At 37.5% G+C, this 16,855-nt stretch overlaps 1 protein-coding gene across 1 annotated transcript in view; it reads left to right on the top strand.

Moving 5' to 3' along the window:
• Window positions 1-16,729, top strand: part of LOC137643895 (cysteine-rich with EGF-like domain protein 2) — a 68,658-nt gene extending 51,929 nt beyond the window's left edge. The window contains exon 7 of the mRNA XM_068376639.1: window positions 13,434-16,729. Within this exon, the coding sequence (XP_068232740.1) occupies window positions 13,434-13,672 (239 nt within the window). The 3' untranslated portion in view covers window positions 13,673-16,729. The remainder of the gene's footprint in view (window positions 1-13,433) is intronic.
• The last annotated feature ends 126 nt before the right edge of the window (window positions 16,730-16,855 follow it).

The following is a 16,855-nucleotide window of genomic DNA, read 5'->3' as shown; positions in this document are numbered from 1 at the left end:
ACCCTGACGAGGTGGTATTGGGAACGTCCTAACCCAGAGTTCCTTCTGGAACTCCAGGTCAACTGCCTAGGACGGGTCACACTTCTTCCTTCACACACAAGCTTACGTAGGCCACATGGTTCCTTGCGGTGCAAGGAACTTGTGAGGTGCAGGGACTCCTTTTCTCGAGTGCGACTCACTCGGATTCTGAGTCCCCGGGTAAAGCCAAAGCCAGTATGGCTGGGGACTTTCCACCCTTCCTAAGGGATAAGTCACCCTTTGTAAATAGCGTGGTTTGTATTTCGGTTACGGAACAAATGACAAATTCGAAGATAATTTGTATTTTTCCTAACCATACAAACCTTAGCTATTTACACATATTTGCCCGCCAGCCCTGTCCCCCAAGACAAGTCCTACCTCTAAGTGAAAGTGAGTATTCACCTGTGTGTGAGGGGGAGGAGGGGTAGCTAGCTACCACTCCCCTACCCCCCCGCTAACTAGCGCGGGGGTAATACACCCTCGTTAAATTCTAATGGCTCGCCATTTCAGCTACGCTAAAAGTAATAACCCTTTGTAAATAGCTAAGGTTTGTATGGTTAGGAAAAATACAAATTATCTTCGAATTTGTCATGTTTGTTTGTTGATGAGGAATTTCAGCAATTAATTTCACTATAGATCATGCAGTTAGTCATGAAAAGTTTAACTTAGAATATCCGCAAGGAATGGAAATAAAAAATTAGTAATGAAAGCATTATTGATATTAGGGCTTTGGCATAGGTTAAGCCTTCAGAACATTAGTTATAATGTTAGCATCTGGTGTAAAGCAGCTGATTGGGGTATTTCAGATAGTTCATTAATCACAATACTGGCACAGACATAAATATAGTTGAACAAAACTTACTTTAAAGAAGGTCTTTGGTTTATAACCGAGAGCCTTTCCTACGCCGTGGTGCAAGTCAACTTACATACACAGTACAGTGTACTGAAACTGCCCCCCCCCCCCATGCTAATGCAGTATAAAGTCATAATCTAAAACATAAAACACACTTTTCAATATTAATCTTACCCGATGATCATGTAGCTGTCAACTCTGTTGCCCGACAGAAATCTACGGTCGGGATACGCCAGCGATCGCTATACAGGTGGGGGTGTACACAACAGCGCCATCTGTGAGTAGGTACTCAAGTACTTCTTGTCAACAAGAACTCAATTTTTCCTCTGTCGTGCCACCGGCAAGACCTACTAATACGCCGTCCCTAACTGGATTTGTTTTCACAACTTTTTGGTGAAGTACACTATTCCAGTTTTGGGCTTTCGCTATGCAGGGGTTTTATCTTCATTTCAAAACTTGAACTCGTTTTGGATAGATTTAATTATGGTGACGAAGAGAGTATGGACTCTCTTTCACTTTTAAATGGCCGACCCTTCCCTTAGACGGAAGTGTTGGTGTCGAAGAGAGTATAGACTCTCTTTCACTTTTTATGACCGACCCTTCCCTTAGACGGAAGTGTGTTTAGGTTTTTGGTAATTTTGCTTAACAAAGTTATAGATTTAGTTTATATCTCTCCGCCATTTATAGGCCTCTTCGATTAACTCTCCATTTATTATAAACTTATAAAACTTAATTTTTATGTTTGTTTATATGCGACCTTTTCTAATAGTAGGCGGTCCTTACTTGGAACCGAAGTTAATTAACATTGAGCCCGTCATATCGTATTTCCTGTTAAGAATTTATGCTATTTTAATTTTAATGTTTTTGAAAGAATTTCTTTGATAGTCTCGTACTGTTTTCAAAGATGAACTAACGTTTAGTTTAGTCTCCGCAGTTGTTGACGTTCAGAACGTTCAACATGCGCTCTATCGTTACGATAGAGAGAGAGTATTTCACGGTTTCACGTTGCAGTAAGAGTAAACCGATTCTAGCGTTTCGTTCATTCTTCTTAGCTTAAATGGTTTTAATTCTAATAAAGGAACTTTTTATTTGGGAAACCTTTCAGTTTTTTTCCTTTAACAAATATGTTTTAACGATATATAATTGGGCTCATCTCTCAGGTTCTAAGTCAAGAGAGAGAGAGAGAGAGATAGAGACGGAGGGAGAGAGAGGAGGATAAACGTTTCGTTCAAGCGGGTAACGTTGTTCTCGTTTTTTTTTTTTTACTCTTCTCCCTAGTCGCTATAGGGGAAGAAGGTAAAACGTTTCTAGAGTTTTATTCTTGTTCCCAGGCTTTATGCGGTGAGAGATTTTAAACGTAGTTTATTTGATCTAGTGTTTAGTCTCTTTTCCAGCCACTGAATTCTTTATCTTTCATTATGTTTTTCTGTTACATTGTAAAACTGTTTTCGCAATTACTGCCTTTTAATGAAGGATAGGATTGCGTGTTTCAGGTACAAATCACTTAAAGTTTCGAGTTCAGTGAAATAAGTGCAAACAGAAAATCAAAAGTGATAAAGTGATATGCGCAAAGTGTTACAGTGTTGCGTTCGAGGGTTCGTTTGTTCGTGCCAGTTGTTCACCTTGTCCGATACCTCTTACAAGCTCCCAAGCCCAGGGGAGAAGTAATGTCGAAGGACTTATGGGTTCCACAGGTCTTGATCGACGAACAGACGTTTCCCTCGGTGGTTTCGGGTGTATCTACACACGTTGCCGACGTGATCACCCCACCCACACAAAGACGAGAGAGCCCATTTATTCCTCGTCTGCGGAAGAGGTTTCTCGCAGAAACCATGGACCAAATCTTGCAGCTTTTAAGTGCAAGTCGGTCCCTTCCGCGCAAGGCCAACGGCCTAGGTGTAGCCACTGGGTCAGTTCGGACTCGCTGCAGTACGACAACTGCACACCTCCCAAGAGAGGCAAGTGGTACCGCAACAGGCAGTAACTCCGTCTGTTGCCGCACCAGCTGTTTTAGACCCTCAGTCACAACGGACAGTAGCTCCGTTTGTTGTTGTCTTTCATAGACCCTAGTGGTCCATGCTGCAGACTATACAGTCTCAGCTTGCTCCTTCATGCAGGAGTATCGTTCTGGAAGGTTGACAATGCACCTGTTAACCTACAACCCGCCGAGGTTGTGCGCTCAGCAGATACTGCGGCTGCCTGCTCCCACACTCCACCTGTGAGAGCTCCACCTCCGATGCGCAGTCCACCCTGCCAGACGCATGTTCTTGCTGCACCTTCCGTTGACATGCGTGAGCTACCGCATCAGCAGTGGGTAGGTGCTGTAGAGCTGCCGGGTTCCAGCTCTATGCGGCATTCTCCGCAACCCATGCGGCATGCTCCGCATACCATACAGCATGCTCCGCATACCATTCAGCATGCTCCGCAACCCACTGCAGCCCCTCCCACGCACCAGCACTCTGCTTTTGTTGTTGCCAGCTCCCACACTCCGACTGCGGAGAAGGTTGACGATGCACCCGTGGGCCTACACCTCCCACGGTTGTGCGCCCGGCATGGCTTCCTGCTCTCACACTCTTGTTGTGAGAGCTCCTCCACCCATGCACAGTCAACCCTGCCAGATGTATGATGACTCCCACACACAGAGCACTCCGTTGCCGTGCGTGAGCTACCACAAGCTGCCGTGTTTTGACACGGTGTGTCAGCCTCCGCAACACACTGTGGTTACCGCCACTCGCCCGCAGCTAACTAGTCAGTCAGGAGTTGAGGCTTCCCCACACAACTTTGGTTGTTGCCAACTCACAGACTGTCAAACAGTTACATGACGTTGCCTTCTGGTCTGCTACTTATACACCAGTGCTGTATGTCCTCACGCTCCTGTTGTGGTTGACAGTTCAGTTTTTGACAGTTCACAGACTGTCAAGCAGTTTCATAACGTTGCCTTCTGGTCTGCTGCTTTTGCACCAGTGAAACCCTCACTGAGAGAACCTAGCTTTTCTCGGATATGGTTCCTGTAGATGAGAAAGTGCTGTTCTCCCTCCTTCTGATATTCCCTTGAGGACTCTGTCATTTGGAGAGGAGCCTTAAGCTGCTTAGCCTCCTATGGACTTTAATTTAAGCATAACATGCTTCCAGGGAGGGTAAATGGTTCCGCTTCAGTCGCTAACCCCGTCTGTTGCCACACCTGCTCCCATAGACCTTGGGCTTTGTTGCAAGACATGCAGTCCAAGCTTAGTCCTTGATAGAGGATTTTTTACGGAGAAGAACCTTCTTGCCAACGACCTTCCTACCGGTTGGTTGTACGCCCTGTTGACGCTGAGGTATCTTACTCACGTCCGCCAGTTGAGATGGTTCCTCTACCGGTGCGACCCAGTGTGGGTTGCCAGTCGCACGTTGACGTTAAGCTACTCTCGGAGGTGGTTGTGGACGTTCAGTGTGTCACTGGGAAGACGTTCAACAACCAGCAGAGGTGACTTGTTGTGACGCAGTGCGGCAACCTCAGCAACCCGATAAGGGGTTGTCTGTACTACCCAGACAGTCTAGACAGTTTCGGGTTGTCGCTGTACTTCCTCGCATCCCCATGGTTGACAGTTCACAGACTGTGCAGCAGTACCATGATCTTGTGTCCGGCTCCGTCACGCATCCACCAGTGCGACCGGATTCAGCGAGTCAGACGTTGCCCACTCCGCTGCCGTTTCCTCATCAGTTTCGGATGAGGAACCCTCTGATGAGAACATGGCTGAACAAGAAGATCAATCCCCAGCCCTGCTATCCATCCAGAAGATGCTGAAGAAGGAATACGGCCCTGTCAGGCTGTGGATGAGTCTGGTTAGGACACTGTCATCCGTGGTTCAATTGGTGTCACTTGGAAGACTACACCTCCGTCCTCTTCGGTTTCATCTAGCTCTTCACTGGAAAAGGACAAGACGCTAGAAGCGGTCTCGATCCCGGTTTCCGGAAGATAAGTCTGGTCTAACCTGAGGAAAGGACTTTATCAACCTTTTATAGGGTCTTCCCCTGATTGTTCAGACTCCCAACCACGTTCTCTTCTCAGACGCATCGGACGTAGGCTGGGGTGCGACCTTAGGCGGTAGGAAATGCTCGGGATTATGGAACTCGAGTCAAAGGACAATGCATTTTAACTGCAAGAAGCTTCTGGCAGTACGTCTGACCTGGAAAAGCTTCAGGTCTCTCCTTCAAGACAAAGTAATGGAGGTCAACACGGACAACTCCCTGCTTTGATGTTCATCTTCTAGCAAGGAGGGACCTACTCTCTGACATGGTGCGAGTTCGCTTGTGACCTCCTCTCCTGTTCAACAGGTCTAGACTTTTCACTAGTAACAATTTCTTCCAAGGCAACTTGAATGTCTTAGCAGTTTGTCTCAGTAGGAAGGGACAATAATTCCAACATATTGGACCCTCCACAGAGATGTATGCAAGAGACTTTGGGTCACCTGGGGCCAGCCAACCATAGATCTCTTCGCAACCTCGATGTCCAAGAGGCTCTCAATACTTTGCTCACCTATCCCGGACCCAGCAGTGGTTCTTTTAGATGCCTTTCTACTAGATTAGTCTCATCTAGATCTATATGCATTCCCTCCGTTCTAGATTGTCAACAAGGTACTGCAGAAGTTCGCCTCTCACGATGGGACAAAGTTGACACTAGTTGCTTCCCTCTGGCCCGCGAGAGAATAACTTACCGAGGTACTTCGATGGCTAGTAGACGTTCCCAGAACTCTTCCCCTAAGGGTGGACCTGCTACGTCTGCCACGCGTAAGAAGGTACTCCAAGGCCTCCACGCTCTTCGTCTCACTGCCTTCAGAGTATCGAAAGACTCTCGAGAACTAGAGGTTTTTCGAAGGAGGCAACCAGAGCGATTGTTAGAGCAAGGAGAACATCCACCCTTAGAGTCTACCAATCGAAGTGGGAAATCTTCCTAAACTGGTGCAAGTCAGTATCCGTATCCTCGACCAGTACCTCTGTAACTCATATAGCTGACTTCCTCTTATATCTGAGGAAAGAGCGATCTCTTTCAGCTCCCACTTTCAAGGGTTACAGAAGCATGTTGGCATCAGTCTTCCGTCACAGAGGCTTAGATCTTTCCAACAATAAAGATCTACAGGACCTCCTTAAGTCTTTTGAGACCACGAAGGAGCGTCGTTTGGTTACACCTGGTTGGAATTTAGACGTGGTTCTAAGATTCCTTATGTTAGACAGGTTCGAACCACTTCAATCAGCCTCCCTGAAAGATCTCACCTTTAAGATTCTTTTCCTGATATGCTTAACCACAGCTAAAAGAGTCAGTGAGATTCATGCCTTCAGCAAGAACATCGGATTTTCATCCGAAACGGCTACATGTTCTACATCTTGGTGTTCTAGCCAAACACGAGCTGCCTTCTCGGCCTTGACCAATATCGTTCGTTATTCCAAACTTATCGTATGGTTGGAAATGAACTAGAAAGAGTATTATGTCCTGTAAGAGCTCTTAAGTTCTATTTTAAAAACCTTTACGAGGCCCGTCTGAAGCTTTATGGTGTTCAGTTAAGAATTCATCTTTGCCTATGTCAGAGAATTCTTTATCCTATTATTTTCAGACTGTTAATACGAGAAGCTCATTCCCTTCTGAATGAGGAAGACCAAGCTTGGCTGAAGGTAAGGACACACGAAGTTAGAGCTATCACAACTTCCGTGACCTTTTAATAAAATAGATCTCTGCAAAATATTTTCGACGCAACCTTTTGGAAAAGCTAATCAGTGTTCGCGTCTTTTATCTTAAGAATGTCCAGTCTCTTTACGAGAACTGCTACACTCTGGGACCATTCGTAGCAACGAGTGCAGTAGTGGTGGGGGCTCCACCACTACAATTCCCTAATTCCAGAACCTTTTTAATCTTTCTCTTGAAATATTTCTGGGTTGTCCGGAAGGCTAAGAAGCCTTCCGCATCCTGGTTGATTTGGCGGGTGGTCAAATTCTTTCTTGAGAAGCGCCTAGATTAGAGGTTTTGATGAGGTCCTTTAGTATGGGTTGCAGCCCTTCATACTTCAGCACCTAGGAGTCGCTCAGCATCCTAAGAGGATCGCTAGGCTCAGTAAGGAAGACGTACTTAAAAAGGCAGAGTAATGGTTCAAGTCGACTTCCTTACCAGGTACTTATTTATTTTATGTTTGTTATTTTGAATAACGGCTAAAATAAGATTCGGGATACTTAGCTTCTTTGTTAACATGTATGCTGGTCTCCACCCACCACCCTGGGTGTGAATCAGCTACATGATCATCGGGTAAGATTGATATTGAAAAATGTTATTTTCATTAGTAAAATAAATTTTTGAATATACTTACTCGATGATCATGAATTTAAGGACCCGCCCTTCCTCCCCATAGAGAACCAGTGGACCGAGGAGAAAATTGAGTTCTTGTTGACAAGAAGTACTTGAGTACCTACTCACAGATGGCGCTGTTGTGTACACCCCCACCTGTATAGCGATCGCTGGCGTATCCCGACCGTAGATTTCTGTCGGGCAACAGAGTTGACAGCTACATGATCATCGGGTAAGTATATTCAAAAATTTATTTTACTAATGAAAATAACATTTTACGACATGGAAATATAGCTAAGACTGAAAAACAGGGATTATACAAAACATTTAAAAATATAATAATAGAACTCCTTTATTTTGTAAGATGAACCATTTTAAATGCAAGACCTACTTTACTTATAAATGAAGTGAAGTTTTAAAAGAAAATTACTTTGCAGGTTTTTTCCTAAGCTGTTAGTAATGGTATTTTTTTTTTAGGGTAAATGATAATGTTTCTTTATGTTGAACAATGAGTATGCTTTACATATTTTAAAGATAATTCTTGACAGTTAGCATTATAAAGTTTGTAATTTTTCTCTCTCTAATTTGAATTTTAGTAAGTTTCGTGTTCTGTTGAGTTCCTCTTACTTAGCAAAGTATTTCTTGATATTAAACTTGACAAAAGAAGCAAAAAGAAAATTCATACAGGACAGTGGTACCTAAATGAAATCTTTTGAATAATTACTTCACATTTATCTCTAGCATAGTAGCTGCCTTTGGAATATGCTTGTGTATTATTTATCATAGAAAGCCTCAGGCCACATTTCTCTTGTATATAATGTACTGTAATTAGCTTCCTTCCTTTCCCAATTATTTTCTAAATAATACATTCTTCCTTTGGTTTTCTCTTCTTCAGACAAAGAGATATCTGAGATATATATGATACATATGAAAAATGTAGAATGAGAGTTTTTAGTTGAGGTAATACACTATATTACTCTATACAGTGACAAACCCTTGTGTTACATGTCCTACACTAATGATAAAGGTTGTCAGGCTATATAAAAGATATGGTTGCATATTTAATAGTTTTATTACATGACTTTGATGTCAAGGTGCATGAATTCTTGATAATTTGAGGTAGCTAAATCTTCCAATTTTTGTGATTTTAACTTCTAAACTGGGCAAATTTTATGTTCATGGTTGTAATGTGTGTGTTAATTTTCACCCAGGGTAACTGGACGCTATTGTTTCTGTTAAGCTCCCTGATGTTCTTATAACTTCTCCAGAAGCCTGGTTTGATTGATGTATCTGTAAAATTTGAAATTTTAATAAAGTTTCCCTTTTCTTTTGGTCAAATAAATACATGCCTATAACAAAGGAATGGAACCTTCTAGCAGTAAATGGTAAAAAGCCCAGGTTTCCGCATCAGGTCTAGTCTTCAGTTATCACCATCAACTGACTGTGATCACATGCTCTAGATTGTTTACATACTCTGCTTTAAGATGTCTTCCCCTGGTTTAGTTAGGAGTTTTGCATGGAATGTGCAAGTGAATTGTTTCCGGGAAATCATGATCTGCATTCCCTTTGTGTATTGTGTTGGGGACAATTCTGTGATTTAGATAATAGTTTTGAAAAGTGTTTTACTCTTTGTACCAATCATGCTAAAGTACAGTGCTGTATGTTGCAATTGCCAATCAAGTTAACAGTTCTAAGCGCAAAAGAATTTGCTGTTAGTTCAAGGGAGAAGCCGGCAAAGTTTAGGTTAGTTTATTATAGGAGGGTTAACGACGATATTGCCATGCTTAGGATCTATCAAAATTATCAAGTAGATCAAAAGTTACTGAGGTAAATTTTAATCACTTTAGTAAAAAATCTGAAATCCTGTACATTATTTCAAACCATAGTTTATACAGTTTATCAAAGTGATCTTGAGATATAATCTAGACCAGATTAATAACCCTTTAACCTCATTGCATTACTTGTACTTAAATTTATCCCTCTCATTTCTTCATTTGCGTTCCACCTCCAGCAGATTCATAGAAATAATTAGAATTCTACTCTCCTGATGTTCATATACAAGGGCCACCATCTTCCCCAATGACTCTTGATGCCAAGAGAAAGGATAATGTCGACTGTGAATCTGAAGATTAGACAACCTGATGGGGCAACCTAGCTTTTTACCACTTAACCCTAGAGGGTTCCATTCTGTTGTTAACGGCGTGTATTTATTGAAGTGAAATTAAATGGAAAAAATTTTCAAATTTTTAAAGATTTCACAATTAATTGTTGATTAAACTATGCTTCTGGAGAAGCAGCAACATAAACATTGGGTGAATATATAAATAAAATATTTTATCAAAAAAATTCTATCTTTTACTAGTGTTATATGAAAAGTTTCGGTGAGTGGAAGATTTTTTTAACGCTTTTGTTAGTTTGTCAGGTTTTTAGCATTTTCCAATAAGTTGATAAGGATAAAATATTTTCGTTTCGTTTGAAATAGTCTTTATAATGCTGGGAATATTAATTGAATATCAGTGTAGTGAATTCTTTGGAAGAGATCTGAATTAGTCATTAAAATATAGAAATGATTATCTGTTACTTTTGTAATAGGATATTTGATGTCTCTTCATGTGGCATTCTGTTTATCTTTTTAATTTTGAAATTCAAGCTTTTCATATCATTAATAGTTTGATTGTTCAAGTTATTCTAAACTTCTTGTTGGAAATTTTACTTCAAATTAGTAAGTCGGCTTCAAAAATAGAAAAAAATTTATTTACTTTTGATGTACGTTAGTTTTTTCATTAGGACGTCCAACTTTTTTTCAGACCTAAGACTTTACTTGCCCTTAGTAGAAATACAGCAATACTAATTTTATTATAACTACAGTACTACCATTTTTTCTTAATATAGTTGAATCAAAAGCAGTTCTTCTAATCAGTAACATGCCGCTTACCTCTGCTACCTCTTCCTTCTGGTTGCCACGAGGTAGAGGAGACTGTCTTTATTTCTTCCATAGTAGCTGTGTAACACTAACTAGGTCTCTATGTCTTACATTTGGTTGGTGAAAATCATTAATCCTCCAAGTTTAATTTTCCTCCTATTAGAAGTTGATGTGTTGCTTTCATCTGCTTATGGTTTTACTTTTTCTTTGATTTCATTTTTTATCTTTGCAACGTCAGTCATGTTGAATTAACGACAATCACTTGCGAAAAACACCGAACAAAACAATTACGACTTAGCGGGCAAGTCCAAAACAGAAGGATGACCTGGAGGGTGTTAGTGTTGGTGGCGGTGGCGTGGTACAAGTGTGGTTTCTGGGTTCTTTGTTACGGCCCTTCCCTTTGATGAAGGAGTTATCTAATTGGAAGACAGCCTGTGAATAGCGGTTTTCACACGCCCCTGATGTATACACGACACTCACGAGGTGCTCGCGCGAGGGTAGTAACCTCTGCATTCCATGCTTTTATTTTTCTCTGGTATATTTGGAAGATTTATATCAGAAAAGGTAGAAAGAAGGACTTTTCACCGGGCGTCACAGGTCTCTCCCCAGAAATAGATTTTTCCTTCGTCAAAATCCTTTTTTATCTTTGGTGCTGGGCTAGATAATGGCATTAGATTGTTTATTCCATTGGTCCGTATATAGTTGATTGCTCTTATCAAAATAATTGGTGAAGGTCATAATAGTCAGTTGCTTGTCTTCCCTTCCTTACTTACATCAGGTCATCCATGTTGATTGTGACCAGTCTTGTTTCTGTACTTAATGAAATTTATGAGTCATTATACAAGTTTGGCATAAATTCCTACTAGTCATATACACAGCTTGAAATGTCACTTCTTTCTATGAATTCTTGTAGTTTCTAATTGGGGAATTTTTATTCATGGTTTAGTTGATGGTGTTACATATTTACCCCCTTTAATCTTAAAATATTCTTTTAAACATGTGGTCAATTCTTATAATTTTATTCTTCTATTTATGGTCGTTTTGTATCTATGTACATGATTCTAATCTTCACTTAATATCAGTTTCTTTTTATAACTTTTTTATTGGAATGGGACATATATTGAGTTTTTTCTATTAGCTTGGTGATGATTTCCTATTTATATTTTTACTAGATACATTTTAAATTCTTTTAAATTCTGTGTGAACGTTTAAGATTGGAAAATTGAAACAAAAAAACCATTCACCATTATTTGAGAAGATACAGTAGTAGCATACAATAGGGAGCCAAAGTCATGACTTCAGTTACCATGGCAACGGCCAAACTGGTTAAAGTATATTCATTCTTTGGAAGGATCCTGGTGTGGGATGGTTGCTTTCAGCATAATGTAGTTGATTTACTGCTTTTCTGATATCAAAAAGTACATAAAGCATGTTAAAAACCACTACAATTCAGGTCACATACTGTACTTTTCCTATTCAAATGGGATAATGGCTGGAAAAGTCAAGTTAAAGGATGGCTGTGTTGGAACACTGGAAAGTTCCTAGGTCTCTGCCTGAAGCAGTTGTTGTGAACCAGACTGTGGTAATTTGATGTCAGACTTTGGCTCCTTATTGGAGGATCACATGTAAGAATAACCAAGTCTGTATCTGAGGGTGGACATACTTTTGATTTGCTACATTACATGCAGACTGCCTTTTCAAGTTTATGTATGACATGCAAGCTTAAATATAGTTTTTTTTTTTTTCTTGTAGAGGGAAACTTTCTATATACCATGTGTTAAAACAAGTGATTACAATTGGACCTTAACATTCAGGTTGGTTAGGTAACCAATGAATAATTGCTTCCCTTTTCAAGGACACTCCCAGGCCCCATATCATTATATAACTAGAGTAAACATTGTGTATCTTATCTTTCTGAGAAAAGACACTAATTAGATTCATAGTAACACAAAATACAGGAGTGTCTAGTTGTATATCACTTAATATGAAACGGCAAAATAAAAAGCTATTATTACAGAAGGGCCAAAACTTTCAGTTATATAATAAGAGTATAAGTCTCAACTTACTCTCCCCTGTTATATAACTTGATTATGCTGTGTTTAGTCTTACATAACTCATTGCTTCCATGATTACTCAGTTAAAGTGCATTTGCAAATACACGATTGTGAACGCTCCTTAGCTGAAATAAACAAAGAATTCAGTCAAGATCAAATACAGAAGAGCTTACTTATCTATATAACGGGGGAGAGAAAATTGAGAATTAATGCTTTTATAAAAGTGAATTTTCATAACTTAAATAATGGCTTCATATTTTTTATAGCTTTTCTATCAAGAAACTGTCTATAATTATTATATAATTATGAATGCTTTCCTTTATTCAATGTTATATAACTGAATTCCATAAAAACCCAAAAATGTTACTTAATGGAATTCCTTGGCCTTACCACAAAAAAATTGGTGAATGTTAAGGGCTAAGTGTATATGATTACTCACTGAACTTAGTTCTAGCTTTCAACCTGTTTTCAATTTTACTCTGTTGTAAGGTTTCTGCTCTTATTCATTAGGGTTGGATTTGTAGATTGGTTTTGAGGTCTTGATTTTAAATATCAACTACATCTTCAGGAGCTTTTTATATTATACTAGTGTGTGCAACCCATAAAAATGGCTGGTAAATATTTATATAGATATGCACACAAAGATTCAACCCTTCCCACCTGTTTCCCCTTTCATAACTACAACCCATTTCACCAAATTATGACTGCTTCCTGTTCCCCCTACTCGAGGAAGGGGGAGAGAGACAAGATGTGATATATATATATATATATATATATATATATATGTATATATGTATATATATATATATATATATATATATATATATATATATATATATATATATATATATATATATATATACATATATATATATATATATATATATACAACAATATATATATATATATATATATATATATATATATATATATATATATATATATATATATATATATATATATATATATATATATACATACATACATACATACATACATACATACATACATACATACATACATACTTCTAAACCTGTTATCCCATGACATTACTTTGTTCATTTACACAAACTTGGTATAGACACCCATACCTATCTTGATATTCTTACTATGAAAATAAGATAATTTTTTAAGAAGCCTGTTTCATCTTCTATCAAAGTATAGGGCATGTATACAGTATGGGTTTGTATGGAATAAATTATTAGAATTATGAAAATTTAGATATTATTCTCTTCATCTGCTTACTTTTCCCTGATGGCGACTATGTTGCAGACAATGGGCCAAAGGAACGTGAGAAGCAAATGGCTTTTGCTCGATATGTAACATATGCAGGCCTTACATTGGCCACATGCATTATTCTTCAGAAGAACACCGTTATAGCTGCCATAATTGGTATATGTGTGGCTATTTACATCAGTTTCTCAGAATATTATCTTAAGGATACTACAGTGCCCCCAGTGACACCTCAGCTTCCTTTGTCCATGTTCTCTCCTCAGGACATGAAAGATTGAAAATAGATGTAGAGGTCTTTAGGATAAATGATATTTTGTATATACTGTGATTTTTATCCTAAGATGTACTGTGTGTGAGTCCTATATATCGACTTGGAAAACAGGGCTTTAGATTTTTAAAACATGCCCATAAATGTGTACTTACAATGGTGATAAAATTGTAAGAATTTTGAAAGTTATTTTTTTCATTCTAATGTATTTATTGAAACTCAGAAAATTATGATTAAAATCTTGCACTGATGGTGTAGCACAAAACTGCAGAATTTCTGCACTTCGCCGTATAGCCATTTTCAACGTAAGAATAGTTATACACGAGTTGTAAAGTAGGATCCCCACTTACACATTTATTACTGGGAACATGAAAATAAAACAAATTTCAATACCTATAATATACTACATGTAGATAGGCATGAAATAACATTACTTCTGCCTAGAATGTAATATACTTACAGAATTGAACAAATTTACAATCCAGTCTTAAGTGTCACGTAGTATGTAATGTCTTTCATCATATTATTTGTAAGCTTTTAAGGGTAGTGTGTGAATAGACTGGTATGTAAGTTTGAAGTGCTAGGGAAGATTAATATATATATAGTATTTTTCAATTGAATATTGTGATCTCATTAAGAAATGGTCCTTGCAAGATTGAATTTATCTTGTGTGTGTTAAGTTATATATATAAGATAATAGTTACTACTTGTGTTTCCATTGATAAAGAATTAAAAATTAGTCAATTTATTTCTACAACATTGGGAAAAAGTTTAATTCCAATTCCTCAATTTAGGAACAGATTTGCATTGAAATATAGAAGAATATTTGATATAACATTAGTTTAGAGAGGACAACATTACACCAAATGATTGCTTATGATTACCTTTGGTTCTTAGGAGATCACTATTTAATGTACAGTATTTTAAAACCATTTGGAAAGGAATATTTCAGAAACATCTTTATATCGCTTTGAATACTACTGATTATCAACATCATATACCTATATATTTTATACAGGGTAGCCAAGACAGAGCTATTAACTGCCCAAATTTGTATTGTATCCACAATTGGAGAGAAATTTGACATCGCTTGAAGTGTGTTTTAGGACTGTGATTATGTAACAAACAGATCTCTCTGTTTTCTTAAGTTCATGTAAAGTAATGTTAGTAGTTTCAGTAGTTTGATATCAGTAAGCAATTAAGCTAGAACATTGAAATGTGGTGAAATAAGAAATTTCAAAAGTACAAATTGTAAAAGGAGGGTAGGTAGCTTACTAGTCAAATGAGATTAGAAGGGTGTAATTTTTTCATGCTGTTTTTGAAAGATGTCTGTTTTATTAATGAATTTCTTTATAAAGATTATTTTGCTCTAGTAATCAAGAGAATGATGAGGTACAGCATATAGATCCTATTTATTCTATGCAATACAGTATATTGTACTGTATGTTGATACCATTGAAGGAAAGAAAGGTTGGTCCTCCTGTAGTTATTTTATAATTTCCCTTAGAAGAATCAATGTTACTGGAATATTCCATGAAATTTTATGTCAGCATTCTTCTTGTGGTATATTATTGGTGTTGTTGGTCACTATGTCAGGTGTATTTATTATTTAACATTTAACATAAACCTCTTATTTCTCAACTTTCTTAATAGTTAATAAGCAGTAAGTTTTAATGTATGACCACTTCTCGGTATTTGCATAAGAAATATTGCTCTACCTGTAATTATATTTTATTTCTAATTATTATTTGTGAAGGAATAATTAGGAAAAACCTTATATGTATTGGTAAGTTTTATATGTAATCATTGGAAAGCTGACTTGTATAAATACTTTTCAAATGTTCACCACACACAATAGATTAGTGCTCTAATAAAGTTTCTTCTGATATTCCACTATTCCAGTGTTCATAAATGTTGCAAATATACTTTAAATGTACCAGTAAAGTTGAAGGAAATGATAGACCCGACTTGAAAAAGTTATCGGTTGGAATGAATAGGTCGACATTTTCATGTAAATTGAAATTTAGTTTTGTATACAGAGAATGCTAGTGGCGGTTTAATTATCATTGTATGACAGGAAGTTTTCTGAGTTAGGGGAGTTTTTTTGAAATTACCTATCAATTTCTTTGTTATATCTGGTGAGAGAGTATTTGTTTTGCTCAAGAACTGGAATGCTATCACTTAGAATAATGTAATTTGCCTCTTCATTCAAAGATGATTACTCTACTTCAGAATACCAGGATTCATATGACAAGGTACAGTAGTACAAATACTGTAATAGGTTTTTCATGATTAACTTAAACAAATTACTGTTTGAAACTTTATTGATATTCCAGTAATGCTCTCCATAGATATAAAGTACAAACATAAAATCCAACATGCGTCATTTTATCTCGCTCATGCCAGTCTCTGGGTCATAGAATAACAGTAAAGTACTGTACGTACAAACAATTTAGATCTGTACTAACAAATACTATACAGTACGTACTAACAATCAAATACTGTACGTATTGTACAGTACATTACTTCAGACGGAAGCTTATTTCATGTTCAGAACATATATACGGAACCTTTAAGACACCTTATGGGGGCCAGAAATCTGACCGCTTTCGAGTCTCATGGAAACAATTAATATGTAGGACAGGGTGTTACTGTATATAAAAAATTACGTTGTTATTTCATACCATCAGCTATGTTATGGAATATCAGAATCCTGAGTTAAATTGTTTTTATACCTTGGTCATTGGTTATTTTAGGGTTATTTTTATAAAGCTTACTATGTATTCTATTTCTTTATATTTTTTTTCATTTCGGTATACATGCACTGTATACTCTACATTCATTAAACATAGTTACATAGTGCATATAGACTGCCATTGAGATGATTATAAGAACAGTTTTAAATACAAGAAAACTGGTACACAAGAATTCTTTTTATTTTTTTGTATCACTGATTTGCTATATATATCCCCAAGAAGCCTAATTTTGATTAATTATATAGTTTTGATTAATTTCATAGATGTTTTATGATATACACAATGTGAGCAAATTAAACTTTTAGAGGTGTTTACTGTCTTTTTAATTTAGTCTAAACTGACTCAGATTATTGATTAAATTTTCTGCCCTAATTTTAGCTTAAAATAACAAGCATGAATGATTGCAAATTAAAAGAAGTAATCTCTGATATCTTATC

Source organism: Palaemon carinicauda, chromosome 7 (genome assembly GCF_036898095.1).
Source record: "Palaemon carinicauda isolate YSFRI2023 chromosome 7, ASM3689809v2, whole genome shotgun sequence".
NCBI lineage: Eukaryota > Metazoa > Arthropoda > Malacostraca > Decapoda > Palaemonidae > Palaemon > Palaemon carinicauda.
The sequence above is the reverse complement of the archived record's forward strand: the minus strand, read 5'-3'. Positions and strand labels throughout refer to the sequence as shown.